Source organism: Boleophthalmus pectinirostris, unplaced genomic scaffold (assembly GCF_026225935.1).
Source record: "Boleophthalmus pectinirostris isolate CB_2022bp ecotype Guang Dong unplaced genomic scaffold, ASM2622593v1 HiC_scaffold_5, whole genome shotgun sequence".
Taxonomy (NCBI): domain Eukaryota; kingdom Metazoa; phylum Chordata; class Actinopteri; order Gobiiformes; family Gobiidae; genus Boleophthalmus; species Boleophthalmus pectinirostris.
Window position 1 is genome coordinate 26182808 of NW_026571404.1, and position 19281 is coordinate 26202088.

A 19281-nucleotide genomic window follows, 5' to 3' on the forward strand; every position below is an offset into this window, starting at 1 on the left:
CCAGTACTAATGAGCCCGTCCCTTTTGAACTGAGGCGACAGGGCCAGACGTCTGTCGGGTCGAGAGGACAAGGGCAAGCGTGAGAGATCAACAGCAACTCTGAAGAAAGCTATTCAAGAAACTTTGCCGTAATTAACTTCAACTCGAATAGAAAGTCAGCGAATTTGAGCAAAACGAACTGCGCAAAAATGATGACCCAAATGGATACCATGGTGCACTATGATAATGGCTACGAGGACGAGTATATGATTCAGGAGGATGAGTGGGACAGGGACATGCTTCTCGACCCTGCCTGGGAACAACAGCAAAGAAAAGTAAGTCAGAACTCGTCTTGGCAACGTGCGTAAAAAAAATTATTACGCGCACTGAGCCAATTAAAATAAACTTTGATAAATACATGTTGGCGGTTTATTAATGAATCTTTTACTGACCTTTAGTTTTTTTATCACATATTTTTTATTATGAAGTCAAACGTCTCGCCCACAGAAGAACAATAGCCCTTTACAACGTTTTTTTTTTAACAATATTTATTTGCTCTTCGGCCTTGTTTTTCTTCAAAACAAAACTACACCAACCCCCCATGTCATATAAATGTTCTCTGCCTGGAACAGTTTGTAAGTTTTATTGACTTTTATTTAGTTCAGTTCTTATGACTTAAACAACCGCCCAAAAGTTGCAAGAAAACATCGTAAACACATTCTAATAAATATGCCTATTTGCCTGCGTGATCCTGGTTAAAGTATAGGCTACTGGCGTGACTGTGGTGTGCAGGAGGAGGAGAGATGCGCTGGTACCCGCTAACAATAGCAGTGGTCCAGCGGCTGATACGAGCGGAATGCGGCCTGTCAACAGATGCTCCAACACATGATGACGCTCTTGGGATTAGAAAGGACGCTGCATCTAAATTTAACCCCGGGACCAAAAGGCTTTATAGTAGGGCTAATCCGGTGTCCTTGGTGCTGTAATTCTTTTGTTTATAGAAACCTCACAGAAATATTGTCCCAGCCACAGCACATCTCCATATCTGTCTGAGTTCCACGGAAACAATCTGTAACTGTTGTTTCTGTTTAACTCACCTGCCGCATACATCTCTGATTTATTTTAGTCCTATTTCTAGGACAGAACTCATGTCTGTTATTTTTTGGCTAAATCAGTATATTTTGCTTCTACTGACATAGTGATTTTCCATAGGCCCTTGATAAACATTTGGAGATGATAAGTGCAAATTGGCTGTGCTTGGAGCAGAAGGCAGCTGTTAGAAATGTCCCCTTCTCTTCTGATACACGTGGTTAAAACTGAGTTATAAATCATACACTAGCTTAATATTTTACCGTGAGTAAAGTCACAAGGCTTTGTTGGGACAACCAGGCCTGTTTGTGTTCCAGAGCACATATAAATGCTTTGGTAAAGCAGTTTGACTACACCACAAATAAATTGTGACATTCTCTGTAAAACAAAATGGAAATGGCCACTGTATGTACATCATTTTAGGAGCATGACAGATTTTGAGCTGGTAGTTGCCAGGGCCTAAAGAGCCAGTTCAGTGGTGCCCGGTGGATGTGATTCATAAATATTTTTAGCGGTTCTCGTCACTGCTCAGCAGTAGTGCTGGAAAGAGTGGTGAGGGTGGGCAGCAGGTTTCTGGAAGCGGGGTCAAATGGAGTCTGATCTGTTGTAATGTAGCAACAGCTCAAAGTCACAAAGTTTAAAGAGAAACACAACACTATTGTTTTTACACCAGTAGCTTATCTTGTTCCATCCAACCACTACAGTGTGCGGGGGTGACCTCATATGGCTGAATAAGTTGTCAAAATATTTCTGTTTCAAAATATGCAATGACTGCTATGTCCCAAAATGCTTTTGAGGGACCCAAGAAGTTTGGAGGCATGTAAACCATCACAGTAGTTAAGTAGCACTTGACTCTAATGGCCACCGGGTTTGCGTTTCCAACCGTCATTCATGCCAGACATAGTAAAAGGTGTCACCTGGACGAACAGCATACATGTTATGATAAGGTTATCTCCTATCTGCAGCTGGACCTGCTCATTATACTGTGATGCAGACTGACACAGTCTGTCTCCACGTGACATTTTCAGCCATGTGGACGTTTTCCTCCCCATGTCTTATCATAAAGCATGCCAGAGCACTCTAAATTTAACACCTTATATCAGTTGGAATGTGGTGGGCTTTCTGCTTTTATCCGTACAGTGCCGATCACTTTGCTCCACTACAGGCTTTTGAGGTACAATGATCTAGTCCAGACTTGGTGTACAGTATAATGTATACTATGTGAGGGTCAGTTGTGTTGTAAAATCACTACTGATGTATAGGGCATAACTGTTAAAAGAACTACAGACAAATATATTGCACTGTTACCTGATTATAATAAATTATAGTTAGCTGAAGTCACTCTATGATGGCTTTGTTGATTATTTTGTCTTTTTGTCTCTATTTTGCTTACAAATGCTAATATATGTGTTGAGAACATTATTTTCATGATTCATGATTTCAACAGTTTAATCAGATTTTATGGCATCACTGAAATAAAATGTACATGTTCGCTATTTTCTCATTTGACAATTACATGAAATCTAACTTTTTTCTTCTCACAGACCTTTACAGCTTGGTGTAACTCTCACTTGAGGAAAGCTGGTACACAGATTGAAAATATTGAGGAGGACCTCAGGAATGGTCTCAAGCTCATGCTCCTTTTGGAAGTCATCTCAGGTCAGGATTTAGATTTTGATGCATGAAATATGAACCTATGTTTTGAAAAGTCACTGAATATTAATGATGCTGTTGTCTATTCCTCATCTGCCGCAGGTGAAAGGTTACCCAAACCAGACAGAGGGAAGATGCGATTTCATAAAATTGCTAATGTAAACAAAGCATTGGATTTCATTACAAGCAAAGGGGTCAAACTGGTCTCTATTGGAGCTGAAGGTAATTTTAAGCAAGCACAGATTGCGTTTTGTGTTTAGTAAAGAATAAATAGCATCAAACTGGTATTTCTTTCAGAGATTGTTGATGGAAATGTAAAAATGACACTTGGAATGATCTGGACCATCATCCTCCGCTTTGCCATCCAGGACATCTCTGTCGAAGGTGAGACCACTGAATAAAAAGATGAAAAATACCAATAGCGAATAACATTCCTTCTTTTGTATCTGCTCAGAAACATCTGCAAAGGAAGGTCTTCTCTTGTGGTGTCAGAGAAAGACTGCTCCCTACAGGAATGTCAATGTCCAAAACTTCCATGTCAGGTAAGTAAAATGGCTGGTTAGAATGGGAATTTGAAGTTTAGTGCACTTTATATTTTGCTAATCCCGGCTTTGTCTGCTATAAGTGTTGTATGGTTGGTAATGTCTGTGGGTAGACTTCAGCTTTAGTCCTAATCCTTATTGGACCTGACTGTTGGTTCTCTGTGATTGCTGGCCGGTGAAGCTGGAAGGACGGCCTGGCTTTCTGCGCCCTGATTCATAGACACAGACCCGACCTCATCGACTACTCTAAGCTCAACAAGGTGTCGTGTGCTCAGACAGATAACAGGGTGCTGTGTGTGCCAGACCCTAAACACTAACAAACCAGTCTACGCAAATGTGCCACTGATGAGAGGCTGCACCGAATGCTAAACATTCACTGCGTAATTCTGCTGGTCGTTTGTGTTTTGCCCATTTATGCGTTTCTAAATAGAGGTATATAATATAATCCAGCACGGTTTTTTATGCATGTCTTTGATCTCAAAATGTTCCCACTGGTAGGCAAGAGAGCAAAGTATTTTTCACTTTATCCAACTCAAAACATAACCATGCATGATAGATGGTATGCATCAGCTCCATGTAATGTTGTCAAACTAAAATACTTCATAATGAGATTGTCATGCTTTTCTAAATTTTACCTTAGTTAAACATGTATAATACATGTTTTAGAGATATGACTGGGCAAAGGAAATTTTTTTTCTGAATATTATTTTCTGAACATGAACAATACAGACTCTTAAACATTGCCATTTAATATAAAAAATAGTCAAATGTCTTCCTCTAAAGTCTGATCTCTGTTCGAAACCACATCCATCCATTTTCTATGCTTTATCATGGGAGCTTTTCTGCCTCTCAGTGTGGAGGAGCATTGACTCCACTCTGAGTTCTTCCTGGGTGACTGAGCTTCTCAGTTTGTATACACGATCTTGCCCTTTCAGCCATTACCCAAAGCTTATGACCATAGGGGAGAATAGGAATGTAGACTACATGAGTGCAGACCAGGACCAGTCCCCTGTGTGACTGACTGTGGTACTCTCAGTTAAAGACTGATCACTGATGATTAGACATGACTGAATCTCAATTAAAATTGCACAGCCCTGATTAGAGGACAGATAATTATTATAGCTTTACTGTTTGGGATGATTTAGAAGGTACAGATTTATGGTTACCTGTCACTGTCATTATTGAGGTAACGGTGACTTCTCAGCTCTCCACTGACCTGACTTGATGCTGACCCGGAATAGTCACAGAAACATGAGCCTAGTCCCTACTGATCTGAGGCTTAGCTCCTTCTCTATTGTCCCTGCCTTACCACTCAGTTTGGAGCTACTGTCACTGGAAAAAACAAATGCAGAAATCCTTTACGCATAACTCTACAAGTTTACCTGTCAGACTGCTAGTAAATACATTTATCAATACTAAATACAGTACCTTCCACTACCAATATCCTCTGCCAACAAAAGCATGTATTTTGGAGTAGAATTCAGACTCTGGAGGAAAAAAGTTCATTATTTTTGTGAGGTAAAAAATGGCAATGATTAAAGATAAGTATCGTTAAACTGGTATCAAAAGCAGTTTTGGTTTTAAAATTATAAAAAAAAAAAACACTGGGTTGATCAATTTGAGGGGGGAAAACATATATTTACTCATCCTCTCATTCAATGTTGTTTATTACATTCTACATTTTAAATACATATATATATATATATATATATATATATATATATATGAGAGAGAGAGAGAGAGAGAGAGAGAGAGAGAGAGAGAGAGAGAGAGAGAGAGAGAGAGAGAGAGATATTTTTCTTTGTTACCTAATTCCATACATTTTACTTCATTCATTTGATGTCTTCTGTATGTATTCAAATTTAGAAAGTAGTAAACATTGATTGAGAGGGTGATTCCAAACCTTTAGCGTATGTATTTTCTCATCTACCCATCCCTACTAGGAACAATTATAACTGGAGTGCACTGTAAATACACTGTTTGGCTTTGGAGTACCTCATCATCCATCTCGTCATCGGTCTACTACTCTATCCTTGTATCTGCCTGGATCTGGGAGCAGCTGGCCCTGTCATGTATTGTATCAGCCTGATGCTTTATGGGACAGTGCCACAGAGATAGAGACAATTGTAACGCCATGATCCCTGTACTCCCTATACTCTCCCCACTCTCACTGCCCATTGCCCCATTAGCAGCTAGGGCTTTCCATGTCAGCTGTTGTCTAATGCACTCTGGCCCAGACATTTGGTCCCTTGGGCGAATAAACAAATAAATATATGTCTATAATTCTATCACTAATGGAAAAGTAAAAAAATGATAGTGTTTTGAGTCTAAAAATAAATGCACAAATATGGTTGCTGCATAAATATAGATATTAATATAACACATATCCCGATGGCCATTGTGGTCAGTATCATAATGAGCCCACCATAGCATGGAGGTCAGCGCAGCGGCATGTTAAGTCCAAGCATTTCTGCCTAGTGAATTGTGCTTCTTTATTTAGGATGATCCTCTGGGGAACCTAAACCTGGCTTTTGACATTGCCGAGAAACACCTGGACATTCCCAAAATGCTGGATGCAGAAGGTACAAGAAAATAAAAATGTCTGTCAAAATTACCATGGCAACATTTAGTAAATTACTATAGTCACATATAGGTTTTATCTATACTATAAATGTTTTAAATGTTTCAATATAGTTCATTTTAAAAAAAATTTCCCACAGATATTATCAATACTCCTAAGCCTGATGAGAGAGCCATCATGACCTATGTTTCCTGCTTTTATCATGCATTTGCTGGAGCTGAACAGGTATGCCTTCTATCTGAGGTGGTGACAAAGTTTACATTTGCTGTGAAATAAATACATACAGACATACATACATACACAGGGCAGTAGACAAGGGGGGTCTAAGGGATCTGTTGTCCCTGGCCCCAAGGTTTTAGGGGCTCAGAACTGCACCCTCTTCCTATTAATTTATATTAAAGGGAGACCCATGTGAGGCTTCTTGCCCCAGGTCCCCAACTCTGTTGACGGGCCTGTACATATACATACAGATATCTGAGGTGGTGACAAAATTAACATTTGTCTTCACTCAGGAAAGGTAAATTAAATTAATTAAGACATGCTTGTACTAAATACATACTTGTACTTCTACTGCCCCCTGAAATATTTGAAATATCACCACTTGAGATGATCATGCTCCCAGCTGCAAACTTGTACATGCAAAGAAGCATTGATGATGACAGTGTATTTAAAATTATTACATTAAATGGTTAAGTGGTTAAGTTAAATGGTTAAGTTATTGTCTTTATTATTTTTGTAATCAAATCATTTCTTGAAAAAAATTTTTTACTTTTGGTTATTTGTGCTATATATTTTTGTTAATTCTGCCTTTGTTCTTGTAGGCAGAAACCGCTGCGAACAGGATTTGTAAAGTTCTGGGAGTAAACCAGGAGAATGAAAAAATGATGGAGGAATATGAGAGACTGGCCAGTGAGGTACAGTAAAAGCAGAAATAATGTCATGTGTAAAACTGTGCTGACGACACCTTGTGAAATATGGCCAAAAGTTAAATTAAACCTTTGAACTTCTTGTATAATGTTGCATAATTTAAACAGAGCAGGTTCCCGGGGTGTAATTTTTTTTCATGGAGTTCTAAAAAGAGGTCAAACTTCAATTTAAGATGATATTACATTTCTGAGTTTTATGGTTGTATAGATAGTAAAAAAGAACTGCCATTCTCACACAAATCTATCTGCCTGACACCCACTTAAACTAAGGGAAATTATTTGGACACAGTAGCTCACACGTCACAATATATTATAACAAAGGGAAACAATATAAATGGATATAATAAAAAAAGAGGAACAAAAATAGCAAGAGACCGTTGTCAAATAAGGCATGACTATGTAAAAGTAAAATATATAGAAATATATTAATACAAAGAGGGCAGTCAACAAAGGTGTCTGTTGTTCCAGGCCCCATGGTTTTAGGAACCCAGAATTGGACCCTCTTCCTATTTTTATATATATATAAGATGAAATAATTATTGACTTGATTACAATTACTGCCTTATTGTTCTTGTGTGGGACAGTTGCTGGAGTGGATTCGCCGTACCACTCCCTGGCTGGAGAACAGGACCCCAGAGAAGACCATGTCAGAGATGCAGAGGAAACTGGAAGACTTCAGGGACTACAGGCGCCAACACAAGCCCCCCAAGGTCCAGGAGAAGTGCCAGTTGGAAATTAACTTCAACACACTGCAAACCAAGCTACGCATCAGTAACCGCCCTGCCTTCATGCCTTCTGAGGGGAAGCTGGTGTCTGTAAGTAACTAATCATCTATAAAGAATAGACCAAGTTGGTAGTTTTGACAATAAAATTTGGTTGATGAAATGAGGATATGGAATTGTTAGCATTTTAAATATCTGAGCAAACTGGGTGTGTTTTAAATCAGCTAGGCAAGGTAAGGCAAGTTTATTTCTATAGAATAAGAAAGACATTAAAATCACAATAGAAACAGATCAAAACATAAGCATCATAAAATTTACATAAAAAGAGAAAAATGCCGAATAAAAACCTTTCAGTCAGATGTACAGCTAAAGATAACTATTTGAGCCTGAATTTAAACATTGTCAGAATATAGGCTTGAAAGCAAGCCTGTGTCCATCTCTTCCACTTGAACTATAAAGAAATAAATACATACAGAAATGATATATACACTAATAATTGGAACAGAAAATCTTCAGAATTAACTACAAACTATTTACTATAAGCCTTCCTTTGATCGATGGGTTACCCAACTATATTAGTGAAGGACATTGTATTGTGGTAAATTGTTGATTTGAAAGCATTTCTTTTTATTTCATGTAGGATATAGCCAGCGCTTGGCAGGGTCTGGAGCAGGCAGAGAAAGGTTATGAAGAGTGGCTTCTAACTGAAATTCGTAGGTTGGAAAGACTGGACCACCTGGCTGAGAAGTTCCGTCAAAAGGCTACAAACCATGAGAACTGGGCAACTGGTTAGTCACATTTTTGCATATTTAAAATTTTAGACAAATCATGGCAATGTTAGTTCAATATGAAGTTGAAGGTGCAATGTGTAACTTCTCTGGTGGAGGGTCTGTCAAATGCTTGTCTCCATAGAAATGTTATTGTTTTCTCTGGAATGTTTCACACTATGGCATTAAGCCTTTCTATCTTCATGGAGACCAGTCCTGTAGAGAAGCAACACCACTTGCTGTCAAAATGCCTGATTTTGTAGGCATTTTTGAGACATAAAGCCACCTGTAATTGAATAAATCTAAGGTAGATCTGTCATATCATACTGTGGAACATTCCAGGTATCCATAGAAACAAGCAAGTGATGGATTCCCAACCAAAAAGTTACATAGTGCACCTTTAATTGGAAACACAATATTTCATTCCAGTTCATTTATTTGTTAATGTTTTGTGATGCAGGTAAGGAGCTGATCCTATCACAAAAGGACTACGAAACAGCTACCCTGACAGAAGTGCGAGCCCTGCTTCGCAAACATGAGGCCTTTGAAAGTGATTTGGCTGCTCACCAGGACAGAGTAGAGCAGATCGCCGCCATCGCCCAGGAACTTAAGTATGAATTTTACTCAAGTTTGCACAAAAAACTAAAATATGAATTGTCAATAATAATAGTTAACGTCAGAATCTGAAGTAACCTAAAGTATCAGGTGCACTGTGCACTGTTTCTGGTGGAGGGTCCGTTACCCACTTGTCTCCATGGAGAGGTTATTGTTTTGCCTGTAATATTCCATTGTATGACATTAAACATATACACCTAGCATTTATTCATTATGGGTAATTCCTTCTAAGAATAAGGATGACTCTCCATATATCTGAATTGTAATGTAGCGCAATACTGTAACCTTCTTGTCTCCCTTGTGATAGATAGGTCCGTACTGTGGAACATTCCAAACAACGCAATAACATTTACATGGAGACAAGCAGGTGAGGAACCCTCCACTAGAAATGTTATGCAGTACACCTTTAAGTGTCAAAGAAAAATCTGTCTTCAGAAAACAAGACAGCGTGGATGGGTCTGATTAGAAGTCAGATGCACATACCTGTCTACTGTTACCCAAGCAGAAGTTTGGTTGAGTTTTAAGTTTTAGTTAATTTTACAAAGGCAAAATTTCAGAATCAGAAATATGATTTCATGGGTTCCTATGAGGTAGCTTAGTCAAAAAGCAAGTTTATTTCTGTTGTAGGATTTTGAGGTTCTGTCTAAATCCTAATTATTTCCTATTGCAGTCTCTTCTTCCTTTTATTTTGAGCTGGAATGCTGCTAATTATGGTAAATATTTGTGTGAACATCTACAAAACATGTGCCAAAACTAACTTATTATTCTATCTTTCAATGGGATGGGATTCTAATTATGACTTTTCAAAGCACCTTCCTCCTCTTCCTCCTACTGGTCTAAATCAAAATTACCCCAACCCTAACCCTTCAGAAAGTACCCCAGAAACATGTGGAGGCTGACGCTGTCCCCACGGTCTATCCAGAAACTGGTCTCTCATTGTCTAGATATAAAGCAATTTCTGAGTTTCATCCAGGTGCCATGACCACCGTAAAGGAAACTAATTACGGGAATGTTGAATGGGATGTAGAGCATGTAGAGCATCTAGACACAGTGATGCCAGGACCTCCAAGTTCTTCTCAACATTATGGCTATCAAGCTTGAGATCTCCAACACTATGAATCCAAAAATGAGAGTGGACACAATCGACAAGAAATTGAAGAACAAGGTTACCCACCATGAAGTTCTTTCAGTGACTATGCCCCATCAGATGAAGAAAAGGGTGATGACTGTATGGCCACAATAATAACCAGTGGAATGTACCAGCAACCACAAAGTTATGGATTTTATGATCCATATTTGTACTTCCTGAATGGACAGATCGCACCTGGCACCTTCACGCCTTTCACTACTGACTTCAATACAAGCAAAGACCAGTGGAATGACATCTACTATCAGAGATACCAATAAGAAACTGAAGACCTCCCTACCCATAAAATACACGCGGCAGGAATATTCACTTCAGCACAGTAGATGTGAATGTCTGAATGTTGTTATATCATATACAATAAATGCACTGTCTGTGTGTGTGTTTTTGGGCTGTCTTCAGTGTTTGAGCGATGTGTTCTCATTGGTAATTATTGATTGGTATTTTATCATCACATTGCTGTTGTATTTATTAATAAGTATGGGGAAAAGAAATGACATAGGATCTCACAAGAAAAAAAATGTCACACACATTTACACTTCTACACTCATTTGTACACATGTAGAGATCAATTTAAAAACATTTGGGCTAGATGGGAAGAAATATTAAATAGTTAAAAAAAGCAGATTTAAAATTAAGTCAAAAATATAAAATTATATGTACTGTGTTTTATGTTTTAATCCCATAAATTTTTTTGTTTTTTGCTTGTTTCTCTTTGTTTCTTCTAGTGAGCTCGATTACCATGATGTGGCTGCAGTGAACCAACGCTGTCAAAGTATTTGTGATTTGTGGGACAGACTGGGAACACTGACTCAGAAGAGAAGAGAGGCACTTGAGGTAATATTATACATTTTTTCAATTCTTAAATATTTGGGCAGCTGCTATCAAATAAAATGTTTGATGCGGCAACACAACCACCACTAGAGTGTGCCAATGTTTCACACTCCCAGTTCTATACATTGTGTAGGTTTATGAATTTGTCTGAAGAATATGTATACTATTGTTGAAAAGGATCAAATTGTTTTAGATTTTAATATATGTATTTAACCCATATAGTCCTATATTGTGCAAAATGGGCTTCTGTGAGCTTTAAGCCATGTTTAAATGTTGTTACCTCATTCAAAACATACCTGGACTTGGTTTTTGTTTCATTCGCACATGTTTGAACACCTTATTATTAGTATTTCTATATCTCCAAAGCTCAAAATGCTCTGTTCCACCTTGTGATGTCATCAAGCGGTAGTTTATGCAGTTGATTTTAGTGAAGGTGGAAATTTAACACAGTGGGACACTTCCTGTATTACCACATAACATCACAAGGGGGAACAGAGTGTTAAACTTGTGTGAATACACAAGACAGCTGCAGGTATATTGTTGGTAAGGAAACAACATTACGACATAGATCAGAAAATAGTCTAATGTGGGCCCTTTAATAAACATTTGTGGGGCGCTAACAGCTCAAATGAAATCTGTCACTTGGAGTTAAAGTTAAAATAAAGTAAAAGTGGTTTGATTTGTCTCCTGGAAGTGAGTAGTTGAGTATCTGCCAGGCATTTCCTATGATCTGTACTGGCCTATTCCAAACTGTAAATGTGTGAGGGCTCGGGGAAAAGAGCCAAGGCTTAGTGTGACTGACAGGGACAGACGCCTGCTTTCTGTCACTCCCAATGTCCCCTGCTGAGGTGAGGGGCCTGCACCCTGTTACTGTGCGCCCTGCCAGAATTGGGGGTTAACAAGGCCAGAACAAAGGCATGTGCTGTGGGATTAGCCATCAAAACAGGTGAGGGGATGTTTGTTTTTGGATTTCAATGCAAGGTATGAAGGTTGTGTTGGTGTTGGACAGGAGCTGTGTTATGGGGAGTTTAAAGATGTAAAAATATAGATGTAACGCCTGTCATATTCCTGTTTGTCTTAGCGCACAGAGAAGCTGTTAGAAACTATTGATCAGCTGTTCCTGGAGTTTGCCAAGAGGTCAGCACCATTTAATAACTGGATGGAGGGAGCCATGGAGGATCTGCAGGATATGTTTATAGTACATACTATTGAAGAAGTTCAGGTAATGGGCTCAGTTTATTAACATTTTAGGGCAATAATTAAAATAATATTTTAAAGGTGCACTATGTACCTTTTTAGTTGACGGTCTGTCACCTCCTTGTTTCTATGGGTATGTCATTGCTCTGCCTGGAATGTTCCACAGTATAATATTAAACAGCAGTGGTTTTATAGCTTAAAAATAAAATAATTAGAGAAACAGGCATTCTGGCTGTGAGCAGGGTTGCATCTCCACAGATCTGACCTGTAACTTGGTTTGGTTTGGTCTCCACAAAGAAAAACAGGTTGATTACCATACTGTGAAACATTCTAGACAAAGCAATAACATATGGAGAAAAGCATTTGATTGACCGTCCACAAGAAAAGTTACACAATGCACCTTTATTGAACATTCTTATATCCTTACCTTACCCTCTTTAATTTATCAGAGCCTAATTGCAGCTCATGAGCAGTTTAAAGCGACTTTACCTGAAGCTGATGCCGAGAGGCAGGCCATTTTAGGAATCCACAACGAGGTGCAGAAAATTTCCCAAAGCTACGGGATCAAGGCTTCTCTTGTCAATCCCTACAGCTCCATCACAACTGAAGAACTGCTTGATAAATGGGACAAGGTAAAACAAAAATATATATAATTATAAATATATTGCAGATGTAGAAGATATATATATATATATATATATATATATATATATATATATATATATATATACATATGTTTCATTATAAAATTCTTCTGTTTTGAAGGTGAAAAAGCTGGTCCCTCAAAGAGACAGTGCCCTCCAGGAGGAGATGGCTCGCCAGCATGCCCATGAAAGGCTGAGACGTCAGTTTGCTGCCCAAGCTAATCTCATTGCTCCTTGGATACAGACCAGAATGGAAGTCAGTTGTGGATGAAACACATACTAACAATCCCAGTGATGTTATTAAAACCAATAAGGGTTTAAAAATGAATTATATTGTAAAATTGTGGTGATTAATGAATGGATCTAATGCTTTAAATCCAATCAATGTTGAAAGGTGCTAAGAAACTTGTGTAACCACTATGTGTGATATTGTACTGTAATGCCAGGAAATTGGACGCTGCTCACTGGAGATAGGTGGCACCCTTGAAGACCAGATGACCCAGCTGAAACAGTGTGAGCATGTCATAGTAGCTTACAAACCCAACATCGACAAGCTGGAAGGAGACCACCAACTCATCCAAGAGTCATTGGTGTTTGACAACAAACACACAAACTACACTATGGAGGTACACAACACTGAAACGAGATTTGGTTTGGATCAGGTTTTTACTTAGTTTTGTTTCAACAGCACATTCGTGTTGGATGGGAGCTGCTCCTCACCACTATTGCTCGAACCATTAATGAGATTGAGACCCAGATCCTGACTCGTGATGCAAAGGGTATCAGTCAGCAGCAGATGAATGAGTTTAGATCTTCTTTTAACCACTTTGACCGGGTATTTGAGTCTTATTTATGCAATATAATTTTCTCATGTATGCTAGTTTCTATTAATGGTGCATTTCCTTGTCACTTATTCTTTGTATTTGATATGCTGTCTAATTTCAGAAGAAAAATGGTGCAATGGAAACGGATGACTTCCGTGCTTGTTTGATCTCAATGGGTTATGACTTGGTAAATCTACAGACAAATATGAGACCACATTAAACGTGACAGCTTGTTGACTCTCTAATGTTGTCTCCCACAGGGAGAGGTAGAATTTGCCCGTATAATGCTGCTTGTCGACCCTAATGGCACTGGAATCGTGTCCTTCCAGTCGTTCATCGACTTTATGACCAGAGAGACTGCCGACACAGACACCGCTGAGCAGGTCGTGGCATCTTTCCGCATCCTGGCAGCTGACAAGGCATGTGTTCACAGCGCAGTTCTGTGTGACTTATGGTATTTGGATGGATATTTTAGAATAAATCTAATCTCTGATCTGTGATTTTACATTGCAGCCCTACATACTTGTTGAGGAGTTGAGAAGAGAGCTCCCTCCTGAGCAGGCAGAGTACTGTATCACGAGGATGCCACCATAAAGGCCCTGGAGCACCACCAGGCGCACTAGATTACACAGCCTTCTCCACTGCCCTCTATGGCGAGAGTGACCTTTAACCTTATGACCCCCCCTTTCTCTATCCTATTATTAACCAGCCCTCTATCATGTGAGGTTTAATTATTGATAATGCAGCCATGATCCATGTTATCTGTGCTAGTTCCAGGGTGCCTTCTATTAGAAATGTTGTTACATTGTTTGTCCACATTCATGCTGTGCATTGTTCTATGTACTAGGCCTTTTTTGTCATAATTGGCATAATAAACGTCCCCTGATTTTAGAGATTTAAATACGATGAAAGACACTAATGCTTTTATAACTAAACTAAAAACAAAGGACAGTACTGATTTTGTCCAATGGAAGTTTTGCAATGCAATCAGCTAGTATTACTTGTAACATACTTCAATTACGATTCCCCATTGACCTGACTGCAAACAAACTGCCGTCCAGTTTTTGTATTATTAAATTGATGTATTTGCATTTTGCATTGGTTACTTCAGTCTAAACTGTCTAATAAAGAACTATCATCACAAATGCAGAATGTGTAATGTCCTTCATCATAATCATAAATATAGCTGCAAGTGGCAATGATCGGCCGCGGCCTGCCCATGCAAATGCCACACCCTCCAATTGCAGCGCACCGCACTCGCTGCACCCCACACTAATCCTAATAACTGTTAACCCCAACCATGATGCTAGGCCTAACTCTAAACACAACCCTAAGCTTAAACCTAACCCTAATTATTGTAACCCCAACCCTAACCATAGCCCTTAGACTAACCCTGCCATTTTTCAAAAATTTGACATGTTTATTTAAAAAATAAAATCAAATCACAATATACATTGCCATGATGCATCTAGCTACCAAATTTGCTTTGGCCAAAGTTTGTGTAATGACATCCCATTGGCAAGGACATCATTTTGCCCTGTTGCCATGGCAATACAATGTAAATGGAATGTGGGGTCATAATTTTTTTTTTATTGAGACCATGCATAGCAAATTTTGTATATTTATGACAAATAAAATGTTAATGTTCCATACAAATTGTCTAGGGGGCGCTATTGCACCATGGATCTATTAAAATAAAATGCCTTTGCGTTGCCATAAGAGATATAAACTTGTTTTGATTTAAATTTACATGTCATTTGAGGAGAGAGCCACTGTAAAACCATGTAAAAAAAAAACATGTAAAACCCGGACAACAGGTGACAACAATGAAATAAATGTAGGAGACATTATTTCACCACCAACATTTTTGTATTTATCACTTGAAATATCTCATAAATACCTCATAATTGTCCTAAATCATCGCGTTACATACATTAGGTGTAGGGCAGGTGCCACTAGCATTACAGTGACCTAATATATCCTGATACATTTACGTGAGTCATTATTTACAGATTATGTACTTTCTTCCCATTGTGAAAATACCAGACATGAGTACTATTTCATGTTTTATCCTCATAATTGCATTAACTTGAAACGACAAATCAGATGTTTCGTCTAGTTACTTTTAACTTAAGTTACTTGAGGAGTAGTTTCCCCGAATACTTTTACTCTTAGCTACTTAACACATTTTTTGGACTTCCACTTTTTACTTAGACTTGAGAAACATATTTTGAAGTAACTTTACTCTTAATTTAGTATCATTTGTGGCTATTTTACCCAATTTCATGGACATCAGTGACGGGGCGACATTGAGCTACAGTCGTCCCTCGCTATATCGCTATATCGCTATATCGCTGTTCACCTTTCGCTGTCTCACCGTTTCTCGTTTTTTGTTTTTTTTTACAGCATATGAAAGCGTATTGTCTATTACAGGCGGGTAGTTATTATCCACGGGTGGGTCAGGACTAAACCAGGACTAATCTTGGACTTAAGAAAGAGAACGCTGAGCAGTTTGTCAGCAAAGCGCGATCGGGCAATTGCTGTGTTTACCGAGCCGGTCTATTCTCCTACGGTCACCTCCGAGCCCGTCCCGACGGTGAGTCCTGTTTCAGTTCTGGTTTAGTCCTGGTTTTTGTCCTGTTTTAGTCCAAGTTCAGTCATGGATTAGTACTCCTCTTCAGTCCTGAAATCAGTCCTGGGTTAGTCCTGGTTTAGTCTTGGTTCAGTCCGTGGCGTAGGCAGCGCCAAAGTTTGATATTATCTCAGGTTAACGGGCAGGTGCGGTCCTGTACTGCGTGGTTGCGGTGTTGTATTGGTGGTCTCCAAAAATGGACCCGTGCGGGACTCTGCGCTGTAGGCTCCATTACAGAATAAATGAATCTTCAGTTTGTTACATAAAGAAGGAGGAAAATAACACAAGGACGACAGCAGCAATATGTTTTAAGAAGGAAGTAAAAAGGGTTGCACCTGTCCTGTCTGAGAAAAGTTTATAAAGTGTGTGCTGAGGGGTTTTACAGCCTTAAAACAGAAAGAATAATTGTAAAATATAAAGTTGACTACTTCGTGGATTTCACCTATCGCAGGTTATTTTTAGAACTTAACCCCCAGATAAACGAGGGAACACTGCAGTCTCACCTCACAACCTGTGCACATGACCTCCCACTTGTCCCGACCGGGACGGAAAACGGAGAATTTCTTGTACAAGTCATTGTTAATGCGCATTTGTGCTTCGGTGTGTTGAAGGCCGACCGACTGTTTGTGTGTGATTGCTCCTTCAGAGTCACAGACGCTACGAGAAACGCTCAGTTTAATGTCCCCAATGAACGGTACTGAAAACCCGGACATTTGCACCACTTTATAAAAAAACAAAACAAAAACGGACGCACAGGACAGGACGCAAAATACGGACATGTCCGGGGAAAAACGGACGTTTGGTCACCCTAGACTGACTGTCACAGCTAAGTTAGTTAGCTTACAACAACTAGCATTAGACCAAATATATTGAATATTTTTATGAAATAAATTAACTGCAGAGTGTCCTAAAAAGGAAAAGTAATCTGACCCGGGGCATGTGAGAGCTTAGGTGGTTGGACTTGAGGCTCGTTCAGTTCAGTTCTGCTGAAAAACAAACGCTGTTAGCTGTTAGCTTAGCTTCGGACGGTGAAATGTGAAAAAAATATGACAAGGGTGTTGTTGAGTTTTCGAATCAGGACGCCAAAACAGAATTTTGTGCACAATTTCTGAAATTTTTTGAAAAACAAATTTTTTTACTCTCATATTAAATTTTATTTCAATCACAAAAGCTTCGAAAAGCTCTGGCGCATTGCTACGTCATGGTGAGTTAACTGATAGGCCCTTCGCCAGTTTCTGGCGCTCGGATCTAATAAAGCATCATTGTAATTTTAAAGATGCTGATTTAGTTATTGAATCATAAGTGGTGCATGTTCTTAATTCTTAGAAAACGAAAGGCACCATATTCATATTATGCATATTTCATTTGTATATTGAACAACTGGAGGTTTATTAAATTTCTTCACGTCCAGTGGCGATCACATGACGAGACTCCGCCCACAGAAGGTGGCCTACCATAGAGGCCCATGCTGAACTCAGAGAACTGGAGACAAGTCTCAAACACCTTTGGCTCAGAGGCATCATTTGTCTTATATTTCTCTTAATGTCCTCCACTTTCAGTCAAAGATGAGAACATGATGGAGACTGGGGATGCAGATGAAGAATTTCAGTTTCTACGACTAGTAAGTCTTGCACTTCTTATAATTGGTTAAAAAAAATAAAAAAGCATCAGTCAACTCGTCAGGTTCACAGTTCTGCATAAATAGGCTGTTCTAAATAGTTCACAAACCAGTTACTTTTCCATTTCACGTATTAGCTGAGTTGATTGAGAAATGTATTCATATTCTGTTACTCATCTATAAGTCATGAAAACAAATATCAGTTGTTGTTTTCAGCATTTGTTTAAACTGATAAAACATATAGCTAACTAGGCCACATAGTCTGATTGGGCTCACTAGGTCTGCACATTTATAATTATTATGCTACTTTGTTAATCATACTCCAGTCCATGTTTTATAATATAGATGCCGAGTGACTTAAACTTTTGAGGTCAGGTCTGCATACAAATACAACTAGTGCTTAATAAAGTTAAAATGTAAGTTATTCTTGAGTTTTTGTTCTTAAATAACATTCTTTTTAACATTATTAACTGTAAGTCATCCTCTGACTGCTCATTATCTCGGGGCTCTGATAAGGGCATGTCACAGAGAACAGTGTCTGGTGACTGGGCATGTGGGAATCAGGGCCCTCCTCATAAAGAAACAGATCCAAATTGTCTCCGAAGCCACTCCATATTATGGACTATATATCCACTATTATGGATTGAGGTGAGGGGAACAGGATCTTCTATCATAATTACTTACAGAGAAACTTCAAACTTTAGAAAATGGGGACTTGTTAACTGTTGCTATGGTGATGTGTCAGTGGGAGGGAGTGTGGCAGACTGTTACCAGAGTTTTGCTGATATGAGAGTGGACAGAAGGGTGAATTAGGGGTCAGATAGTCGACTAAATTCCCTATATGGAAGTATACACCATGTGTGCACAGAGGTGAGACAAAGGAAAGTATTGAACTTTGAATTTGAATGTGACAAATGTGGAAAGTGTGGTATGTAATGTATTGTTGTTTTTGTTTTTTTTCCCCAGGGAGATGAAGTAGTTTTGCAGAGTACTTTCTCCTGTAACTCAGAACCTGTGAAGCTGTGTCTTTCAGCTGAAGGCTTTGGTAGCAGACGCTGTTCTCTTGAGGCAACTTCTAACTCTAAGGTAAAGAAATGGTTCACATTGACATTATTTATTTAAAACAGGGAATTTATTCAGTATATATTGTTTGTTTTCTCAGAATGTTCCTCCCGATGTGTCCCTGTGTGGCTTTGTGCTGTCTCAGTGTCTATCTGTCCGGGCTCTGCAAGAGATGCTGGCCCACACTGAGCAAATATCAAAAAAGGTGAATATTCTACATCTTTTTATTGTATCTCGTAAACTAAGACTCATCTTATGTGATAACGATAATAATAACAAATATGTAACATTTGTATAGCACTTTTCAAGATACCCAAAGATGTTTTACATAAGGCAACAAGAAAAGACAAACATAAGATAACGTTATTAAAAGATGGTTTGAAGAAATGTCTGATATTATAACTAATAAAAAAAAAATTAAAAATTAGATACATCGTACTTTTTATCTGTGC

The 19281-nt window shown here is 38.7% G+C and overlaps 2 protein-coding genes across 2 annotated transcripts in view; both read left to right on the forward strand.

Annotated features, from left to right (window-relative positions):
* The first annotated feature begins 27 nt into the window (after window positions 1–27).
* Window positions 28–15246, forward strand: actn2b (actinin, alpha 2b). Its single transcript, XM_020921531.2, is given in 22 exon segments — window positions 28–314; window positions 2613–2727; window positions 2824–2943; window positions 3019–3105; window positions 3176–3263; window positions 3445–3523; window positions 5764–5845; window positions 5984–6069; window positions 6666–6758; window positions 7355–7585; window positions 8133–8280; window positions 8720–8870; window positions 10747–10855; window positions 11934–12074; window positions 12499–12681; window positions 12815–12949; window positions 13140–13319; window positions 13382–13528; window positions 13639–13704; window positions 13778–13936; window positions 14031–14107; window positions 14109–15246. Coding segments are annotated over 22 exon segments (2682 nt in total). The 5' UTR covers window positions 28–188; the 3' UTR covers window positions 14188–15246.
* A 2399-nt stretch (window positions 15247–17645) lies between these two features.
* LOC110156965 (ryanodine receptor 2-like) overlaps window positions 17646–19281 on the forward strand; it is a 37022-nt gene continuing 35386 nt past the window's right edge. Inside the window, 3 exon segments of the mRNA XM_055162508.1 lie at window positions 17646–17770; window positions 18734–18853; window positions 18930–19034. Coding sequence (XP_055018483.1) covers window positions 17723–17770; window positions 18734–18853; window positions 18930–19034 — 273 coding nt within the window. The 5' untranslated portion in view covers window positions 17646–17722.